The following is a 20021-nucleotide window of genomic DNA, read 5'->3' as shown; positions in this document are numbered from 1 at the left end:
TAATGAAGATAAATGAGAGCCAGGGTGTGAGTGTGCCAGCAGAGCAGGTAAGACTGAGTTCCTGGAATCTGACTGTTCAGGCAAGAGGTTTCCTGCTTCTGCCAGCTGTGTAACTCAGATAACTGACTTCCTCTCTCTGTTCCATTTCTCCACTTCTAAATGGAAATCACAATACTATATATCAGTCTCATGGGTAGCCCAATGTCTAGTAAATGCTTGATCAATGCTAGCTATGGTATCATGGAAGAAGCAGGAGTTTGAAATCAGGCAGATTGGGGTTCTAACCCCAAAGTCTGCTTGTTACTATGTAGCCCTGGGTAAACTGTTTAATTCTCAGAGCCTGGGTTCCATCTCTGTAAAGTGAGGATCATAAAATTATGTTGCAGTGTTGCTGCAAAGGTCAAAGGACACAATGAATGAAGAACACGTGGCACGGAGCCTGGCGCAGGTACCTACCAGGCACAATGGTCTCCTGCCCCTCTGACCACTATTGTTCCACATGACATCATGCACAGTGTCATTACATCATACACAATCTACCCACAGATGCGGTCACAGGCCCCTTCCTTCCCCTTTAAGTTAACCCTTCTTTATTTTATTGTACCTAAATTTGGCAAGTCTTCCCTCTTCCCATAGGTGCTCTAAATTGCCTTGTACCACTTTGATGAGTCAAATAGCCTCTTTCCTGTCAAATTTGACATGCTCGAGTTAAATAAATATGTACATATGTGTAAATATACATGTGAACACATAGTAACATATATGTTACCTTACTATATAGTACAATACTTGCTACATAATACAAAAGCATTTGTTAAATGAATAAGTTGATAAATGTTAAAGAACTATTTACAGATGGATAAATGGCAATAAAAGAGTTCTAAGGGATTATCCAAAGTTGGTCCCACAAATACTAAGAGAACACAGCTAACTAACCACTGGATCTCCAGACACCCAAAGGTACACTTTTCCCACATGACTAGGCGCCCTCTTTGTGCCTTAAAACTGGAGTCACTAAGTTATGTGCTACCTAAAAGGAGCCACATCATCAAGAAGCACAAATCTCAGACTATGCAGCTTGTTTCACTTTCATCTCAGTTTAAAACTTTCCAGGAAAGATCTGTTTCCCCTGACTCTATGGATCAATACCAGCAACCTGCACATTGAGGAGACTAATGCAGAATACGTGTCTGTTATACAACAAGCGCTCCGAGACAGCTGTAAGTCATGGGGGCACTAAAAGAACATTAATCCTACTGAAATCAATCTCAGTCTCTCTCTGCCTAAAGGACTCTCTCAAGATTTCAGATCGATGAAAGCAACACAAAACCTCCAAACGCTGAAAAGAAAATACAGTAAAAGCCACATGCTAGAAAAATCAGTATCTTTAGATAGCTAGGCTGAGAGGGTTTAGGAAACAAATATGCACAAGTTACTGATAAATAAATGTGAAATGGTAATACAGCCTGGCTTAGTCCAGGCTGCTATAACAAACTACCATAGACTGGGAGGCTTATAAACAACTGAAATTTATTTCCAGGAGGCTGGAAATCTGAGATCAGGATGCTAGCATGATCAAGTTCCAGTGAGGGCCCATCTTGCCAGTTGCAGACTTCTCACTGTATCCCCACCTGGTGGAAAGATGGTGAGCTAGATCTCTGAAGGTCAGAAATCCCCTTCATTGGGGCATCATGACCTAATCGCCTCCCAAAGGTCCCACCTCCTAATACCATCGCCTTGGGGATTAGATTTCAACGTGTATATTTTGGGGGACACCAACATTCAGTCCATATCTGGAACAGTGAGTAGAATTTAGTTTAAAAGTAATGCTAAAAAAAAAAAAAAGTAATGCTATTCCAGTTCGGGTCAGATATTTACCATTGCAAAAATCACTGTTTGTACCTCAAACCTTCCCTTTATACACCAACTGCAAGTCTTTAGAGATTCTCCCAAGGATTCTCACTGTACTCCTGGGTCATAGTAGTAGTAATACTAACTTCTAATACTGTTAGTATTAATAATAAAAATAATAATAGCTATCAATTACTGAGTGCTTTACCATGGGCCAGGTACCAGGCTAAGTATTTTACATGTCATTTCATTTAATGTCTCCAAATCCTACTGCCCAAACCCTCCAACCCTTCCTTTTTTCCTTCTTTTCCCCGATCAAAACTTACCTGTTCTAGATCCTTGGGGCTTTACGGATTGGCACATTCACATAGCTGAGCTATAGGCAGGATAACAGTCCCCTAAGATGTCCACATCCTAGTTCCTAGAAACTGTGATCATGTGAAGCTACGTGGCAAAAGGGAATTAAGGTTGCTAATCAGCTGCCTTTAAAACAGGGAGATTTTTAGCCTGGATTATCCAGGTGGGACCAGTGTAATTACAAGGGCCCTTAAAGATGGAAGAGAAAGGCAGAAGAGTCAGAGAAGGAGATTAAGGGCAGAGGCAAGGAGTGAAATAAAGTGATGTGAGAAGGACTGCTGCTGGCTTTGAAGATGAAAGATGGGGCCATGAGGCCAAGGAATGCAGCAGTCTCTAGAAGCTGGAAAAGGCAAAGGAAACAGATTCTCCCCCAGAGCCTCTAGAAAAGAATGCAGCCCTTCCACATCTTGATTTTAGCCCAGTGAGACCCATGTTGGACTTCTAACCTATAGAACCGTAAAACAATTTGTGCTGTTTTAAGCCGTGGAATTCATGTAAGTTTTTACAGCGGCCACAAATACATAATACATAATGTTAAGAGGATAAGACTGGAGCCAGAATATGGGACCTGAGAATCCAAGCCCTGCCACTTACCAACTGTGTAACCTTGGGCAAGTTACTTAACTTCTCTGTGCCTCCGTTTCCTCCTCTATAAAAATGGGGATAATGGCTATACCTCATTCACAGGGCTAATGAATTTGTAACTGTGAAGTACCTGGAACCTAGTAAGCACCATATAAATATTAGATGTCATTATTCCTTCAGTAAACTCCCTACTGTCGTGTTGAATTGCCTTCTCGGAAATTGAGTTTGAGAGGGGTCTTCTGAACTGTAATTCTTCAATAAAATGACTGTCCCTAATGCTGACAACCTTGGGCCCCTCAGGTGGCTAGTACAGGAGAGTCCTCTGTGGGATCAAATTTCAGGTGCCCATACAATCACGGCTGGTAAACAGCCTGTGGGCCCCATTCTGGCAATACCACATAAAACGACCAAATGGCATCATGCATTGGCTTATAAACATGTCTGCCCATAGGTTTGCTTTTATTGCTTCTCAAGCATGAATATATGTTCAAACGGAATGTGAGGCTATTTGCTTTTTAATAAGTTCTCAACTTTAATTTTTGTAGACTGTAGTTCAAACAACAGAGATTTACAATGAGGTTAGTTTAGGGTAGACTGTAGCCTTCTGCTGAAGACATGCCTAAACTCCTACAGAAGGTTATGGCCGTGAGCAATGAATTCTCCAGAACCACACTGAGGGGCCTGCCAGAAACAGTCCCTGGAGAAGCCCTAGCAGGAGTTTACTCTAGGACGTTGCTGAGGATACTTTACTCAGAGCCCTCCTTCCCTGTGCAAGAACTTTATTTCTTGCAAATGCTAGGAAATGCATTACTTCTCTGAGGGAGTGCTAAGCAGATTTCTCCCTCTGCTCTGCCCACTAGGTTTAGGGCCCAATTTATTGGCTTATTTGTCAACCATTACAGATATACAGGCCACCAAGGTCTGCAAATCTGAGCCTATTTTTTTTCCCAAAACTTGAATGCCTACTCTAAAAGATATTTTCCTTGGCTTGAATATTTACTTATATTTTACCATTTTATTTTCTTTCTCTCTTTACCCCACCTCAAATGCTTCAACAATAAACTCCAAAGGTGATCCAGTATTTTTATATTTACAGGCTCACGCTAGTGTAATATGGCTGAAAAACTCTATGTACTTTGGCCCCGTTCATGTGGCACATACCTGACGTGGCAGCACTGTGGAGAAAACACACTTCTCTCCTGTTCACTAATCTGCCATTGACTGGAGTGACCTTGAGCAAGCCACTTAGTCTCTCTGACCTTCATCATACTGCCTGTACCCTCAGAGTTGTAACGCGTCTACATTATAATTCTGGAACACAGGATTGTTTATTAACGGTGGGCACTTGTCACCCTTATCTTGCAGTGGCTGCCGCTACTACCTGAAGACCGCCGTTTGGCTGACCACTCTTGTCTATGCCTCACTGCCATGGTCTGCTGGCCTATTCAGCTGACACGAAGGTTCAAGTGATTATGTAATCAAAGGGGAATTACATCTAAGTGTCCATCAACAGTTGAATGGATAAAGATGTGACACATATATACAATGGAATATTACTCAGCCATAAAAAGAAATGATATTGAGTTATTTGTAGTGAGGTGGATGGACCTAGAGTCTGTCATACAGAGTGAAGTAAGTCAGAAAGAGAAAGACAAATACTGTATGCTAACACATTTATATGGAATCTAAGAGAAAAAAAAAACGGTTCTGATGAAACTAGGAGCAGGACAGGAATAAAGACGCAGATGTAGGAAGGGACTTGAGGACGTGGGGAGGGGGAAGGGTAAGCTGGGACAAAGTGAGAGAGTGGCATGGACATATATACACTACCAAATGTAAAATATATAGCTAGTGGGAAGCAGCCGCATAGCACAGGGAGATCAGCCTGGTGCTTTGTGACCACCTAGAGGGGTGGGACAGGGCGGGTGGGAGGGAGGGAGACGCAAGTGGGAAGAGATATGGGGATATATGTATATGTATAGCTGATTCACTTTGTTATACAGCAGCAACTAACACAACGCTGCAAAGCAATTATACTCCAATAAAGATGTTAAAAAAAAGGCGGGGGGGGGGCAGTTACAGAGAAACTTCCACCCCCCATCCCCTTCAGCAACTGTCTCTCCTGTCCTTACCAGCCCTTGCTGGCCCAGCACCCAGATTTCCATGGTTAGTGCTTTCTTGGGCACCAAGAGATGTGCCATTCTGTTACTCCCTAGACTTTTACATGATTCCCTAGCTCAATGTCTAGAGGGGGAAAAAAGGCATGTAAGCCAATTTCATGTCAAGTGGTCTTTTTATACTGTCCTTTTCATATATGCACATGACACATGAAATTAAAATGTCTGAGGCATGAATTAAATATCTTGAGTTCAGGCATTAGTGCTGACATCAGAATTTAACGGAGAGGAAAAATGGTCACTCAGCGGAATTGAGACAAAGAAGAAATCAGCACAAAGCCCGGGGTAATTTCAAGCTGAACACGGAGACCACCACTGACTCTTGATGTTTTATGTTTATGTTTTATGACTATTTATGTTTTTCAACCCTTCCCCTGGGGGTCCTGGCTTTAGGAGATGAGCGAACTTGAAGGAGATGAGCGAACTTGACTCCAGAGCCCAGGCTCTGTCCTCCAGGGGTGGCAAGAATGCCAACTCTGCTGATTCCTCTCCTTTTCTTTTGGTCCTACGATCGAGCCCCGTGTGCCGCCGGCCACCAGGCACACGGTTCCTGCACTCAGTGGCTCAGTCTAGCAGGGGGAGAAAGGCATGTGAGGAAATTCCATTCCAAGTATATGTATATGTATAACTGAATCACTATGCTGTACACATGAAACTAAACACAACATTGTAAATCAACTAGACTCCAAAGAAGTTTTACGTCAGCACTAGTGACCTCCAGGGCTGGATAATTCTTTGTTGTGGGGCTGCCGCGTACTGAAGGATGTCAAGCAGCATCCCTGCCCTTAGATACCAGTAGCACCCCTTAGATACCATACCACCCCTTAGGTACCAGTAGCACCCCTCACCCTAAGTTGGGACCACCAAAAATGTTTCCAGACATTGCCAAATCACTCCCCTGACTGAGACCCACTGGTTTATAACTTAGTGTTGGTTACCTCCAGCTAAAATGGAAGCTCCAGGAGGGCAGGAATCTCGGCCTATTTATTCACTGTTGATTCCCAAGCCCTCAGAACAACAACAGGCGCGGAGCATGTGAATGAAGGAATATTTATTTAAACACACGCACACACAACAAACAAACATTTCAGATTCTTCCATTAGGAAGTGATCAGTATTTAATTTCACCTCACTTTTTATGGGTTTTCATCAAAATAAAATAATAGTAATGATAGAAATGTTCAGTTTCAGGAAGGAACATTTTTCTCTGTACCTTACACAAATATTTTTCTGAAAGGCATTTTAGAATTGATCTATTTCTTGAAAGAATACACCGTATATGTATATTATAAAAAATGACTCTTTTTCGCACGTTTCCTTTTCTCTGTCTCCCAGCAGAAAAACTTTATCGATCTTAGAAAGTAATTGCCTCAAGGGTATTACTGCCGATGCCATTTTAAGAATGAAGGGCAGTGCTACTGAAGCAGGCCAACACTCACAGGCAAGGAGAGGAAGAAATTAATTCCTGAATGGACTTGTCCGTCGCAGCCATCAGCTTCGACCAGAGTTTAATTTATCTCAGAGAGTGGGTGGGCCTGCCTGAAGGGTGTCATGTGATAAAAGACAGTAGAGAGACAGCTCTCAAGGAGGGAGGGGGTGCGATTTTGTACTCACCCTACCAACCACCACAAGGGAAAACGTGCCACTGTCTGGAGACATTTTTGATTTTCACAACTAAGGGGAGAGGCAGGAAATTGCTATTAGCATCTGATGGATAGAAGCCATGGATACTATGAACCATCCTGCAATGCACAGGACAGGCCCCCACAGCAGAGTTATTCAGCCCAAAGTATCAAAGTGCCGAGGTTGAGACATCCTGCAGCAGAGCACGATGTTGAACAGTGTGGGACCTAGTGCCTCTCTGTCTGAATCTGAATTCCTGATCCATCACTGTCTAGTTATTCAGCAAACCTATTTCCCTTTTCCTCCTGGGCACACAGGTATTTGTGTTAGCATCCCTCGAGGTAGGGGCCGCTACCTGATGAGCTCTGGCCCATGAAATGTGGGCAAAAGTGCTGTACCCCACTTCTAAAACTGGCCCATAAAACTTCCTACAAAATCACTCATCTCTCTTTTCCCCCGCTTCGGTAAACCAGATGGAAGGGATTTAGGGGATGGCAGAGTCACCAGACATAAGTAGCCTGGGTACCCGAATGTCTGTACGGAGAAGGGACAATGCACCTCCCTCCATGTGGTGACCTGTACTAGACCATGATGTGAACAACAGACAGACTTCTACAGAGTTAAACCACTGATACTTGGGGGTTGTTCAGGCAGGTGGACTAGTCTAGCTGTGTAACCTACTGCAGGTTCCTTAACCTCTTTGTGCCTTGATTTCTTCCTCTGTTGAATGGTGATAATAATACCTCCTCTCCCATCAGGTTGCTGTGAGGATTAAAGTCTTTAAAATAGCATCTGGCATCTAATAAAGTTTTCCCATCTGTAGGACCACCTTCGGTGACACCATATAAAATGACCGACGGCACTATACGTTGATTTATATAAAGATGTGTACCCACAGGTTTGCTTTTATTGCTTCCCAACATGGGTATTTGTTTGAACTAACTAGAAACTAGAAGGCTAGGCTATTTGTGTTTTGAGTCTCAAGTTTGAATTCTTTTGTACAATGCAGTTCAAAGTACAAAAAATTATGATTATTCCATGTTATCTTTATTACTTTTATCCTTACTTCATTTAATAGACAAGTACGAAGCATCTACTGTACGCTAAGCATTGTGTTAAGTATTGGAGATATAATTGTGAGCAGAAACAGACATGGCCTATGCCTCCGTAGAGTTCAAAGTTTACCTGGAGAGTTAGGCATTAATCATATAACACACAAATAATTATAAAATCTAATATATGAAAAATGTTACATGGGAAACATTCTGCTAAAGCAAAGAGACCTGGTCTTTGGAAGGATGGAAGGAAGGCTTCCCTGGGAGGAGTCTCTGGAGCTGAGTTTTGAAGGATGAATAAGAATAAACTTGGGGAAGGAATGGGAAGAGAATGCTAGGAGAGGAAACATCATGTGCAAATGTCCTGAGGCAGAGTACATCCAAAGAACTGAGGGAGGCTGTATGTGTCTGGATCATAAGAAGTGAGGGGTGGAAGGCAGTGAAGGCAGATAAGGCTGGAGAGGAGTTGGCAGCATGGCCAGGCCATTCAAGGCCTTGTAGGTCATTCTCAATAATTTTCATATTTGTTCTAAGGTTTTTAAACTGGATGAAGTGACATGATTAGTCGTGCATCTTTTTTTTTTTTTTTTTTTTTTCCTTTTGCGGTACGCGGGTCTCTCACTGCTGTGGCCTCTCCCGTTGCGGAGCACAGGCTCCGGACGCGCAGGCTCAGCAGCCATGGCTCACAGGCCTAGCCGCTCCGCGGCATGTGGGATCTTCCCGGACCGGGGCACGAACCCGTGTCCCCTGCATCGGCAGGCGGACTCTCAACCACTGCGCCACCAGGGAAGCCCAGTCGTGCATCTTTGAAACCTCATTCTGTACGCACTTAAGAGAATGGAATGGAGTAGACAAGGGTAGAGCCAGGGGACCTGTTATATTATTTCTGGGTTTTAGAGGTGAGAGCATGGTGGCAGAGATGGCTGGATTAAAGAGACACTTAGGACATAAAATCATCAGCCTTTGGAGATGTATTAGATGTGGGAAGCAGAGGTGAGGGAGGTGTCTAGAATAGCTTTCAGGCCTTGGTTTCAGCAACTGGACAAAAATTAGTGCCATTTACGGGACAGGGGCTAATGAAGGCGGACCACATTTGAGGAGAAAAATGTCGAGTTTGGTTTGAGATGAGTATGCAGTGAACTAACTTCACATCATCTTTATTCTTTGTTCATAATATGATTCTCCTATTTTCATTTCTATGTATTCATCTATTTTCTCATTTAACAAAGCATTATTAAGTACCAACTATGGGACTCATAGTGGTGATACAGACAGTCTTTCTAGGAGCTTATGGTCTAGGAGAAAGCTATGAAAATGGGTGATACTGTTAAGACCTATGATAGGAAAAATATTATTACTTGACATATAAGAGTGCCCCACACCCAGAATCGGGGGTGAAGGCTGGAAATTATGGAAGGTTTTCCGGAGGAAATGTCTCTGATGCAACGTTCAAGAAGGGAGACTAAGGGAAAGGGTATTCCAGGCAAGGGAAGAGCATGTGTAGACAGGAGACAAGAGTGCACAGAGAGTTAATGAGGTCAAAGCAGCTCAGCGCGGCCAAAGCCCACAGAAGCAGGAGCTAGTGGGCCAAGCTAGGATTCTGGGTTTTATCCCAAGAGCAGAGTATTTTTAAGGCTCTTTTCCATTTTGGTTATTATTTATTAAATTTCCAATTGTCTTCTCTTTCTCCTACATTCATGTACACACCCCCCTAAATTTCTATTGTCCTTTTTGATTCCTAGATTAACACAATATCAAACATTCTGCAAAACTGAGAAGTCACATGAGATTTTGGACTGCATTTGGAAAACCAAGAGATCATGTTATAAGTCCCAGAGCTCATTAACCAGTTACTTCTGATTACTTTAAACCCACTAAAATCACTCTCGAACCATCCTAGGGAAATCTTTTGCAAATTGTACCAAACAACTGTTTCCAACTTGACAGCCAGTGCTCTTCAAGTCTTACTTTTCTACTATCATTAAAGAGATGTTGCCCATGTGGCATGACAATTTTCAAAGAGAAAGAAATCCCCCCACCCATAACATTCAAGACACTTGTTCAATTTTTCATCTCCCAATGGCACAACAGAACTGCCTACACTATTATCTTGGTCCCACTGAGGTCTGGTTCTTAGGTTTTCTTTGTTCCAACTGTCCCTCTGCTTCTTCCTCCTTAGTTCTCGTATCTTGAAAGCTCATTTTCCACCAATCACTCTCTTTTTTCAAACAATAATGCCAGGCTTTCTCACGCCCTACACCCCATCACAGAAAACTACTTGTGGTTTTTCAAGCACCCCATTCGGTTTCATGTCTTTATACCTTTTTTTTTTTTTTTTTTTTTTTTTGGTACACGGGCCTCTCACTGTTGTGGCCTCTCCTGCTGCGGAGCACAGGCTCCGGACGTGCAGGCTCAGCAGCCATGGCTCACGGGCCCAGCCGCTCTGCGGCATGTGGGATCTTCCCGGACCGGGGCACGAACCTGTGTCCCCTACATAGGCAGGCGGACTCTCAACCACTGCGCCACCAGGGAAGCGCTCCTTATACTTTTATACATATGTTATTCTCTCTTTTTAAGATGTGCTTCTCCCTTACCTACCTGGACAACTGTCATCCTTCAAGACCCATCTCAAGCATTTTCTTCCTGTGACCCACCCTCACCTCTTACCAACCTCCTTCCAAATCTGGAGGATGGAACACTCCCTCTTTTAAGTCACACCCAACATACTGCCTACAATTATTTAAAATGGTGTACTCTCAGAGGAATGGATAAAGAAGAATATTCCTCAGCCATAAAAAGAACAAACTAATGCCATTGGCGGCAACATGGATGGACCTAGAGATGATCATACTAAGTGAAGTAAGTGAGACAGAGAAAGACAAGTATCATATGATATCACTCATATCATATGATGTGATATCATATGATATCACTCATATCATAAAATTAGGGGAACCTAATTTTAAAAATGATCTGAACGAACTTATTTACAAAACAGAAACAGACTCACGCATTTTGAAAACAAACTTATGGTTACCAAAGGGGAAAGGGGTGGGGGAGGGATAAATCAGGAGCTTGGGGTTAATATATACACACTACTATATATAAAACAGACAACCAGCAAGGACCTCTGCACAGCACAGGGAACTCTCCTCAGTATTCTGTAATAACCTATATGGGAGAAGAATCTGAAAAAGAATGAATATACGTGTAACTGCATCACTATGCTGTACACCTGAGACGAACACAACATTGTGAATCAGCTAGACTCCAACAAAATTTAAAGTAAAATAAAATGACCTATTTACTAGGTAAGGACAAGGCTGTGTCTAATTTATCTTTATATCCCCTGTACCAAGACAGTGTCTGGCAGGAAGCAGGCATCAAATTAGTGACCGCTGAATGAATCAATAATTCAGTGAGTGAATACCAAAACATGTCAAAACAAAAAGCTTCGCAAATATATGTGAGAGATGGCTGAATATCGCCATCCCACATGCTGTCATCTCTCATTTATTATATAGTTTAAAATACCTGTAAAGGTATGATCCTCAGTTCTAGTCCCTAAAGATCCTGATGGGTGCCCAGGTGCTTCAGATTTTGAGAACCCTCCTGAGAAACTTTGTTCTAAAGCCAGAACATTAGGAAAGAAAACCAGAATGAAAAAGAGTAGGAAATCTTCCTCTTCCATTTACCTGTGTCCCTTTGAATTAAAACAAACCCCAGGCACACAACATATATTTCACTGATTCTTCCACCGATCCATCCATCTAAAATTCTTGAGACTCTCCTACACTGTGCTAGGCACTCTCTCAAGCAGGTAAGAAGCAAAGTGAAAACCTGAATGTAAACCAGACTCTACTCCAGGAGGATTTAAAAACAAACAACCACTTGTGTAAGAAACTTCAAGATAAACAACACAGGCACAGTGAGGGTGTAAATTAAGAGTGGGAACACATCAGCTTTCATCTGTCTTTTTCTTTTCAGAAAACATGCTAGGTCCTGATCTCTGAGTTAACATGAAATCTCGCTCAGTTCTTATTTCCCATGGAGGATTTAACTAGGATTTTGAGGCTGGGCTCTGAGTTTCATGTCTTCTTCAATAACCCTTTTAAACATTCACATAATGGGGCTTGTTTGGCATCAGTCTAACCTGTGGGGATCCAAAGTTTGGCTATTTCAGTAGTTTATGGAGTTGCTTCCCGTGCATTATACGTTTTGATGCAGAGCATCTATTCTTTGATTTTTCTTCTCTCCTTCGCCCTCTAGAAGCCCACAGGCTTTAACTGATTTTCTGTTGCAGAAATGTGCCCCCAGCTTGCACTCCCTGCAACTGCCATTTGGTTTATTTTTTTGTCAAAGTTGGCAACCTATTTTTTAAAAAATCTGTCACCCCTTTTCTTCCCTTCAGGCAAGTCATTTTTACTGAGGCTGTTGTTATATATCTGGAAAAGGGAGAGCCAGGAATTCCTGAAGCCTGGCTGGGATCAAGGCCAGGCTGACTTGATTTATCCTCCTTTTAAGAGGCTGTCTTTGCCTGGTTGTTTAGTCTTTGGCATGGTTTTCTCTCCTACCACCGACCCTGCCATCCGGCCACGATTTCTTGTCAAATCAGAAGCTTCAGAGTTAATTCTTTATCACTTGCACAATTCCTCAAATACTCAATTACTTGGCTAACCTCCCTCCCCCAACCACACATGTAAAAAGTGACAAATTACTGTTCAGAGACTGACAGATGAGTCAGGAAGCCGGCTGCTAGGTTTTGTGGCTTTTCCTGGGGCAACTTGGTGAGTTGTTAAAGAAAGGGGAGCTGAAAGGTGAACTGAGTTTTTTTTTGTTTGTTTGTTTGTTTTTTTCGGTACGCGGGCCTCTCACTGTCGTGGCCTCTCCCGTTGCGGAGCACAGGCTCCGGACGCGCAGGCTCAGCGGCCACGGCTCACGGGCCCAGCCGCTCCGCGGCATGTGGGATCTTCCCGGACCGGGGCACGAACCCGCGTCCCCTGCATCGGCAGGCGGACTCTCAACCACTGCGCCACCAGGGAAGCCCAACAATCCCTCTTTTTAATAGGGCAAGGTGTAGACCAGCTTCCTTACCTGCTGGCTTAAGGCAGATGAGCCTTCAGGGGGCTCCAAGCACTGGGCTTTGGCGAAGCCACAAGACAGAAGTCTGGGTCTCTGAATCACCACGCAGAAAGTGGTTCACCAACACACACACGAGCGAGCATTCAATTGTGTTAAGTCGCTGAGACGTGGGGATTGTCTGTTAGAGCAGTTTGCTTACCCTGACTAATATAAAAGGGATATGAACACTCACAGGACTGTCAGGGGAGAAGGGCACTACGATGTTCCTTCCACGGGCCAAGGAATCAAAGGCGTGCAGAGAGGGCTCTACCACAGCTGCATGTCCTTAGTAAGACAAGGGCTTTCATGGGAAGCACTCACTGGTGGATCCTTTGCTGGCTGAAAGGGGCAGTGTAGCAGTCATTCTCCTCCAGGTCTGGCAGTGTCTCCTTGTCCAGCCTCATTGGCTTCTTAGGTAACCATCTCCGAAAACTGCTTATTTGTTTATCGATCCTGTGGTACATGAAAGGCAAGACCAAAGGGTACAGCACGTCAGCATTGCCCCAAAACACGGGAGGGAAGTCTCTACAGAGCCGTAAATATGACCCACACACTGCAGGCATGCTCACTGCACTCACGAAAGTCCCACTCAACAGACAGAAAGAAGAGAGCCGAGATTCAATGTTCTTGGGATTTCACCAAGGGGCTTTGATATGATTGTCCATGATATCACAGCTGTGAGTCATATGTCTATACATGCCAGTGAATGACCAAGGAACAGAACAAGGCTGGAAGGCTCTGGAAAGGAAGTGGACAGTCCCTTAAGCAAAGCAACTGAGACCTTAACTTTGTCCATCCTGCAGATTCCAGAAACGCATTGTGTGCTTGGAAAATCTCCCCATCTGAGGTCAGGGAAGAGCTGTAGCTATAGTTAGCTTTGAGCGAGGGGTGACAGTGCATCCCAGGGGGTGGGCCGTACACAGAGAGCCCAATGTCACGAGTTGCTTCCTGCCTCTCACACCTTCCCCAAGCAGTCTCTCAGCAGATGGCACGCTGTTTAACTTTCATGTCTCTTTTCAAGCTGAGACATGAAAGTTCTCAAGGTGCTGGGGCATCACGACACACGTGTGTCACTCTGGCCAGGGCACACGATGATGCCAAGCCAAGGGAAATGACACTGTCTCCAAAGTGGCTTTCAAGCCATGGTTTCCCCCCTGGCTACCTCCCTGTTCCCTCTGATTTCTGCTGATGAAAACATCTGGCTTCCAAGTGACCAGATTCTCACCCACTCACAGCCAACCATTAGAGGGAGCAAATACCACAGCCGACTTTTAAATGATTATGCTACCTCAGGTATCTGTATCCCTGAAATGTTTTTTCTCCAAGGGCACATATCAAATAGCATCTCTGTGAAGCAGACTGAACAGGTACCATTTGCGTTTTACACATCACAAAAGAGACCCACGGCAGGAGTGATTATCCAGCCAGTGAATAAAGCCAGAACTAAACTGCAGATTCTGCGCTCTTGATTTTAAAGATCACCCCCATCAAAGTAGTTGATAATCCTGAGTCACAAATCAATCCTTGGTAATTTTAAGAAAACTGAAATTGTATCAAGTATCTTTTCCGACCACAATGCTATGAGACTAGATATCAATTACAGGAAAAGATCTGTAAAAATACAAACACGTGGAGGCTAAACAATACACTACTTAATAACGAAGTGATCACTGAAGAAATCAAAGAGGAAATCAAAAAATACCTAGAAACAAATGACAATGGAGACACGACGATTCAAAATCTATGGGATGCAGCAAAAGCAGTTCTAAGAGGGAACTTTATAGCAATATAATCCTACCTGAAGAAACAGGAAACATCTCGAATAAACAACCTAACCTTACACCTGAAGCAATTAGAGAAAGAGGAACAAAAAAACCCCCAAAGTTAGCAGAAGGAAAGAAATCATAAAAATCAGATCAGAAATAAATGAAAAAGAAATGAAGGAAACGATAGCAAAGATCAATAAAACAAACAGCTGGTTCGCTGAGAAGATAAACAAAATTGATAAACCATTAGCCAGACTCATCAAGAAAAAAAGGGAGAAGACTCAAATCAACAGAATCAGAAATGAAAAAGGAGAAGTAACAACTGGCGCTGCAGAAATACAAAGGATCATGAGGGATTACTACAAGCAACTCTATGCCAATAAAATGGACAACCTGGAAGAAATGGACAAATTCTTAGACAGGCACAACCTGCCAAGACTGAATCAGGAAGAAATAGAAAATATGAACAGACCAATCACAAGCACTGAAATTGAAACTGTGATTAAAAATCTTCCAACAAACAAAAGCCCAGGACCAGATGGCTTCACAGGCGAATTCTATCAAACATTTAGAGAAGAGCTAACACCTATCCTTCTCAAACTCTTCCAAAATATAGCAGAGGGAGGAACACTCCCAAACTCATTCTACGAGGCCACCATCACCTTGATACCAAAACCAGACAAGGATGTCACAAAGAAAGAAAACTACAGGCCAATATCACTGATGAACATAGATGCAAAAATCCTCAACAAAATACTAGCAAACAGAATCCAACAGCACATTAAACGGATCATACACCATGATCAAGTGGGGTTTATTCCAGGATTGCAAGGATTCTTCAATATATGCAAATCAATCAACGTTATACACCATATTAACAAACTGAAGGAGAAAAACCACATGATCATCTCAACAGATGCAGAGAAAGCTTTCAACAAAATTCAACACCCATTTATGATAAAAACCCTGCAGAAAGTAGGCAGAGAGGGAACTTTCCTCAACATAATAAAGGCCATATATGACAAACCCACAGCCAACATTGTCCTCAATGGTGAAAAACTGAAAGCATTTCCACTAAGATCAGGAACAAGACAAGGTTGCCCACTCTCACCACTATTATTCAACATAGTTTTGGAAGTTTTAGCCACAGCAATCAGAGAAGAAAAGGAAATAAAAGGAATCCAAATCGTAAAAGAAGAAGTAAAGCTGTCACTATTTGCAGATGACATGATACTATACATAGAGAATCCTAAAGATGCTACCAGAAAACTCCTAGAGCTAATCAATGAATTTGGTAAAGTAGCAGGATACAAAATTAATGCACAGAAATCTCTGGCATTCCTATACACTAAGGATGAAAAATCTGAAGGTGAAATCAAGAAAACACTCCCATTTACCACTGCAACAAAAAGAATACAATATCTAGGAATAAAACTACCTAAGGAGACAAAAGACCTGTATGCAGAAAAGTATAAGACCCTGATGAAAGAAATTAAAGATGATACAAATAGATGGAGAGATATACCATGTTCTTGGATTGGAAGAGTCAACATTGTGAAAATGACTGTACTACCCAGAGCAATCTACAGATTCAATGCAATCCCTATCAAACTACCACTGGCATTTTTCACAGAACTAGAACCCAAAATTTCACAATTTGTATGGAAACACAAAAGTCCCTGAATAGCCAAAGCAATCTTGAGAATGAAAAATGGAGCTGGAGGAATCAGGCTTCCTGAATTCAGACTATATTACAAAGCTACAGTAATCAAGACAGTATGGTACCGGCACAAAAAGAGAAATATAGATCAATGGAACAGGATAGAAAGCCCAGAGATAAACCCACGCACATATGGTCACCTTATCTTTGATAAAGGAGGCAGGAATATACAGTGGAGAAAGGACAGCCTCTTCAATAAGTGGTGCTGGGAAAACTGGACAGCTACATGTAAAAGTATGAGATTAGATCACTCCTTAACACCATACACAAAAATAAGCTCAAAATGGATTAAAGACCTAAATGTAAGGCCAGAAACTATCAAACTCTTAGAGGAAAGCATAGGCAGGACACTCTATGACATAAATCACAGCAAGGTCCTTTTTGACCCACCTCCTAGAGAAATAGAAATAAAAACAAAAATAAAGAAATGGGACCTAATGAAACTTAAAAGCTTTTGCACAGCAAAGGAAACCATAAACAAGACCAAAAGACAACCCTCAGAATGGGAGAAAAGATTTGCAAATGAAGCAACTGACAAAGGATTAATCTCCAAAATTTACAAGCAGGTCATGCAGCTGAATAACAAAAAACCAAACAACCCAATCCAAAAATGGGCAGAAGACCTAAACAGACATTTCTCCAAAGAAGATATACAGACTGCCAACAAACACATGAAAGAATGCTCAACATCACTAATCATTAGAGAAATGCAGATCAAAACTACAATGAGATATCATCTCACACCAGTCAGAATGGCCATCATCAAAAAATCTAGAAATAAATGCTGGAGAGGGTGTGGAGAAAAGGGAACCCTCTTACACTGTTGGTGGGAAAGTAAATTGATACAGCCACTGTGGAGAACAGTATGGAGGTTCCTTAAAAAACTACAAATAGAACTACCATATGACCCAGCAATCCCACTACTAGGCATATACCCTGAGAAAACGATAATTCAAAAAGAAGCACTTTAATACTAAAGTTATCTGCGGTGATAGTTCATTTCCTGGAACAGGCTCTCTGTATAAATTATTTTAGGCAGTTAGGGGGAAATGTCAAAGGTTCTTCCTGAGGTTTTGGGGCCATGTTTGTTTTCAGCTTGAAATAATCCCCATGCCAAAGAGACATATTTGGGGTGGCAAATTTTGCTCCCCTACATTTTCATATCTCCCATCTATTCTTCTAAGGGCCCATTCATCTTTTCTAAAAATTATTTACTTTTCTCTAAACAGCCTACAACCCCCCCCCCAATAAAGATGTTATAAAAACATTGCAGCTCTATGTACAATAGCCCGGAGATGGAAACAATCTAAGTGTCCATCGTCGGATGAATGGATAAAGAAGATGTGGCACATATATATAATGGAATATTACTCAGCCATAACAAGAAATGAAATTGAGCTATTTGTAATGAGGTGGATAGACCTAGAGTCTGTCATACAGAGTGAAGTAAGTCAGAAAGAGAGAGACAAATACCGTATGCTAACACATATATATGGAATTTAAGAGAAAAAATGTCATGAAGAACCTAGGGGTGAAACAGGAATAAAGACACAGACTTACTAGAGAATGGACTTAAGAATATGGGGAGGGGGAAGGGTAAACTGTGACAAAGCGAGAGAGAGGCATGGACATATATACACTACAAAACATAAGGTAGATAGCGAGTGGGAAGCAGCCACATAGCACAGGGAGATCAGCTCGGTGCTTTGTGACTGCCTGGAGGGGTGGGATAGGGAGGGTGGGAGGGAGGGAGACGCAAGCGGGAAGAGATATGGGAACATATGTATATATATAACTGATTCATTTTGTTGTAAAGCTGAAACTAACATACCATTGTAAAGCAATTATACTCCAATAAAGATGTTAAAATGAAAAAAAAAAAAGTAGTTGATAATGGGAATCTTCACAAGGGACACATTTCTCTGGGGATGAAAATCTTTAAATGCCTTCTAAGTCTATTAACTGAAAACATATGGAATTTGGGTATGTTTTGTTTCTTTTCCCAATTAAAATCATTTACATGGCAATTTATCCTTTTCCATGAAACTCAGCTGAAGGGATTATTTTTTATATAACCAATCAACTCCAAAATGAAAAATAACAGTAAACTTCTCTTCTACCACCTTTTATCCTCAGCATTGTTCCAGCCTCACCACAACCCCCGACTCTGCCTGGTGGTGGCTGTCCTTTTTCCAGAGTCCCTGAAAGTTCAAACTGGAAAGAATCCTCCGGCTTCTTTAAGACCCTCGTCTCCAAGAGGACCTGTCCCCACCACATATACACACACAGAAGTAAAGACCCTACTCAGGGTCATGTATCCAGAAAAGAATAGTAGATTAGAATGGCCCAAAGACTGAAGAAAGGGAAAAAGTTCCCATCTCCTTCATCCTTCAAGTCCACCCCATTCCCCCATCATCTCTTTAAAGACACTTAAAATACAGTGAGATGATAAGCTTCAGAGAGGTGATATGACACAGTGGTTGAGAACATGAACTCTGAGGCTGGAGTGCCCAGATTCAAACCCTGGCTCTGTAATTATTAGCAGTGTGACCTTGGGCAAGTTATTTAACTTTGCCATGTCTCAATTTCCTTATCTGTAAAATGGGCATGATAATGATGCTCAATTCATAGGGTTGTGATGATTAACTGATCAATACATATACAAAGTCTCCAGAACGGTGTCTGGTGCATAGTGAACACTGGCTATCATCACTATCTTTCCTTTTTTCCCAAAGACAAGAATTTGAGCAACCAGTTTGCCTCTTAACATTTTTGTCCTTCCGCCTTTCCATTCAAAAGTTTAATTATGCTTTACCAGCATCTATCACTCATCCAGGTTCAATGATATAGTCCTTAAATTAGACTTCCTAGGTTAAGCTGGTTGCCTTCCCTGTGGCTCTTGGCTTTATTTCATCTGATTGCCTTAAAAGTTGTTCACGAAAGAAGACTTTGGCCCAGAGGTTTTCCGTAATAGAGCTTTCACCTCCCACATCTCTCCAGCCTGCAGCACTAATCGGATTACACTTTGCAAAATTCGCATTCTCACAGAATCTGGGCTCTGCGTGCAATGACTATGAATTAAATCCAGATGGATACAGTGCTCAGTGTGGATAAAAACAAAGCTGTAAAAATTCAGGCATAAATACTCCATGGGAATGAAATGGTAGCTTTCAGCAACCAGCTTGTGGCACCGCAATTTAAGTGAAATGTGGAGATGGTGGAGAGAGAGAACAGAGTATGAAAGTGATTAGTTCATTGAAAAATGCGGAGGGGGGGAAAAGGAAGTGAGGGGAGGCTGCTTGGCATGGTGGAAAGGAGCTGGGATTTGTCCTTGGAATGCCTGAATCCTGGCTCTGTTGCTTATCAGCTGTGTGACCTTCCACAAATCACTCACCTTTCTGAGCTTTATTTTTCAAGGGTTTTAAAATGGGGTCATTACGATCATCATCATCTTATTGACCTCACAGCATCGCTAGGAGGCTTATAAAAGAGGACGTGCATGAAATGCTTTGGAGAAGCTGCTAGGCAGAGAGCAGTGTTATTAATAACTCCTTGAGGACCATGGAGGCTAATGTAAAAGGAATGAAAAGGAGAGGAAGTGGGCTTTTGAAACACTATGGTATTAGAAAGATATTCAAAAGATATCTTAAAAACAAGCCCCCTGAGACACTAACTGGGGGTGGAGGGTGTGAACCGGTCTTCATCGTGGCAGCCTGAGAAGAAACAGGAAGACAAAACAGGAAGCCAGTCCAGGCTGTGTGCTCAC

The 20021-nt window shown here is 42.3% G+C and overlaps 1 protein-coding gene across 4 annotated transcripts in view; it reads right to left on the bottom strand.

Moving 5' to 3' along the window:
• Nucleotides 1–20021, bottom strand: part of ANO4 (anoctamin 4) — a 448962-nt gene that overhangs the window by 134686 nt on the left and 294255 nt on the right. For all 4 annotated transcript variants that reach the window (XM_007465342.1, XM_007465339.1, XM_007465341.1 and 1 more), the window contains one exon: nucleotides 13091–13222. In XM_007465342.1, coding sequence (XP_007465404.1) covers nucleotides 13091–13222 — 132 coding nt within the window. The remainder of the gene's footprint in view (nucleotides 1–13090; nucleotides 13223–20021) is intronic.

The sequence above is a fragment of the Lipotes vexillifer genome, unplaced genomic scaffold, assembly GCF_000442215.2.
Source record: "Lipotes vexillifer unplaced genomic scaffold, Lipotes_vexillifer_v1.1 scaffold141, whole genome shotgun sequence".
Classification (NCBI taxonomy): Eukaryota; Metazoa; Chordata; class Mammalia; order Artiodactyla; family Lipotidae; genus Lipotes; species Lipotes vexillifer.
The sequence above is the reverse complement of the archived record's forward strand: the minus strand, read 5'-3'. Positions and strand labels throughout refer to the sequence as shown.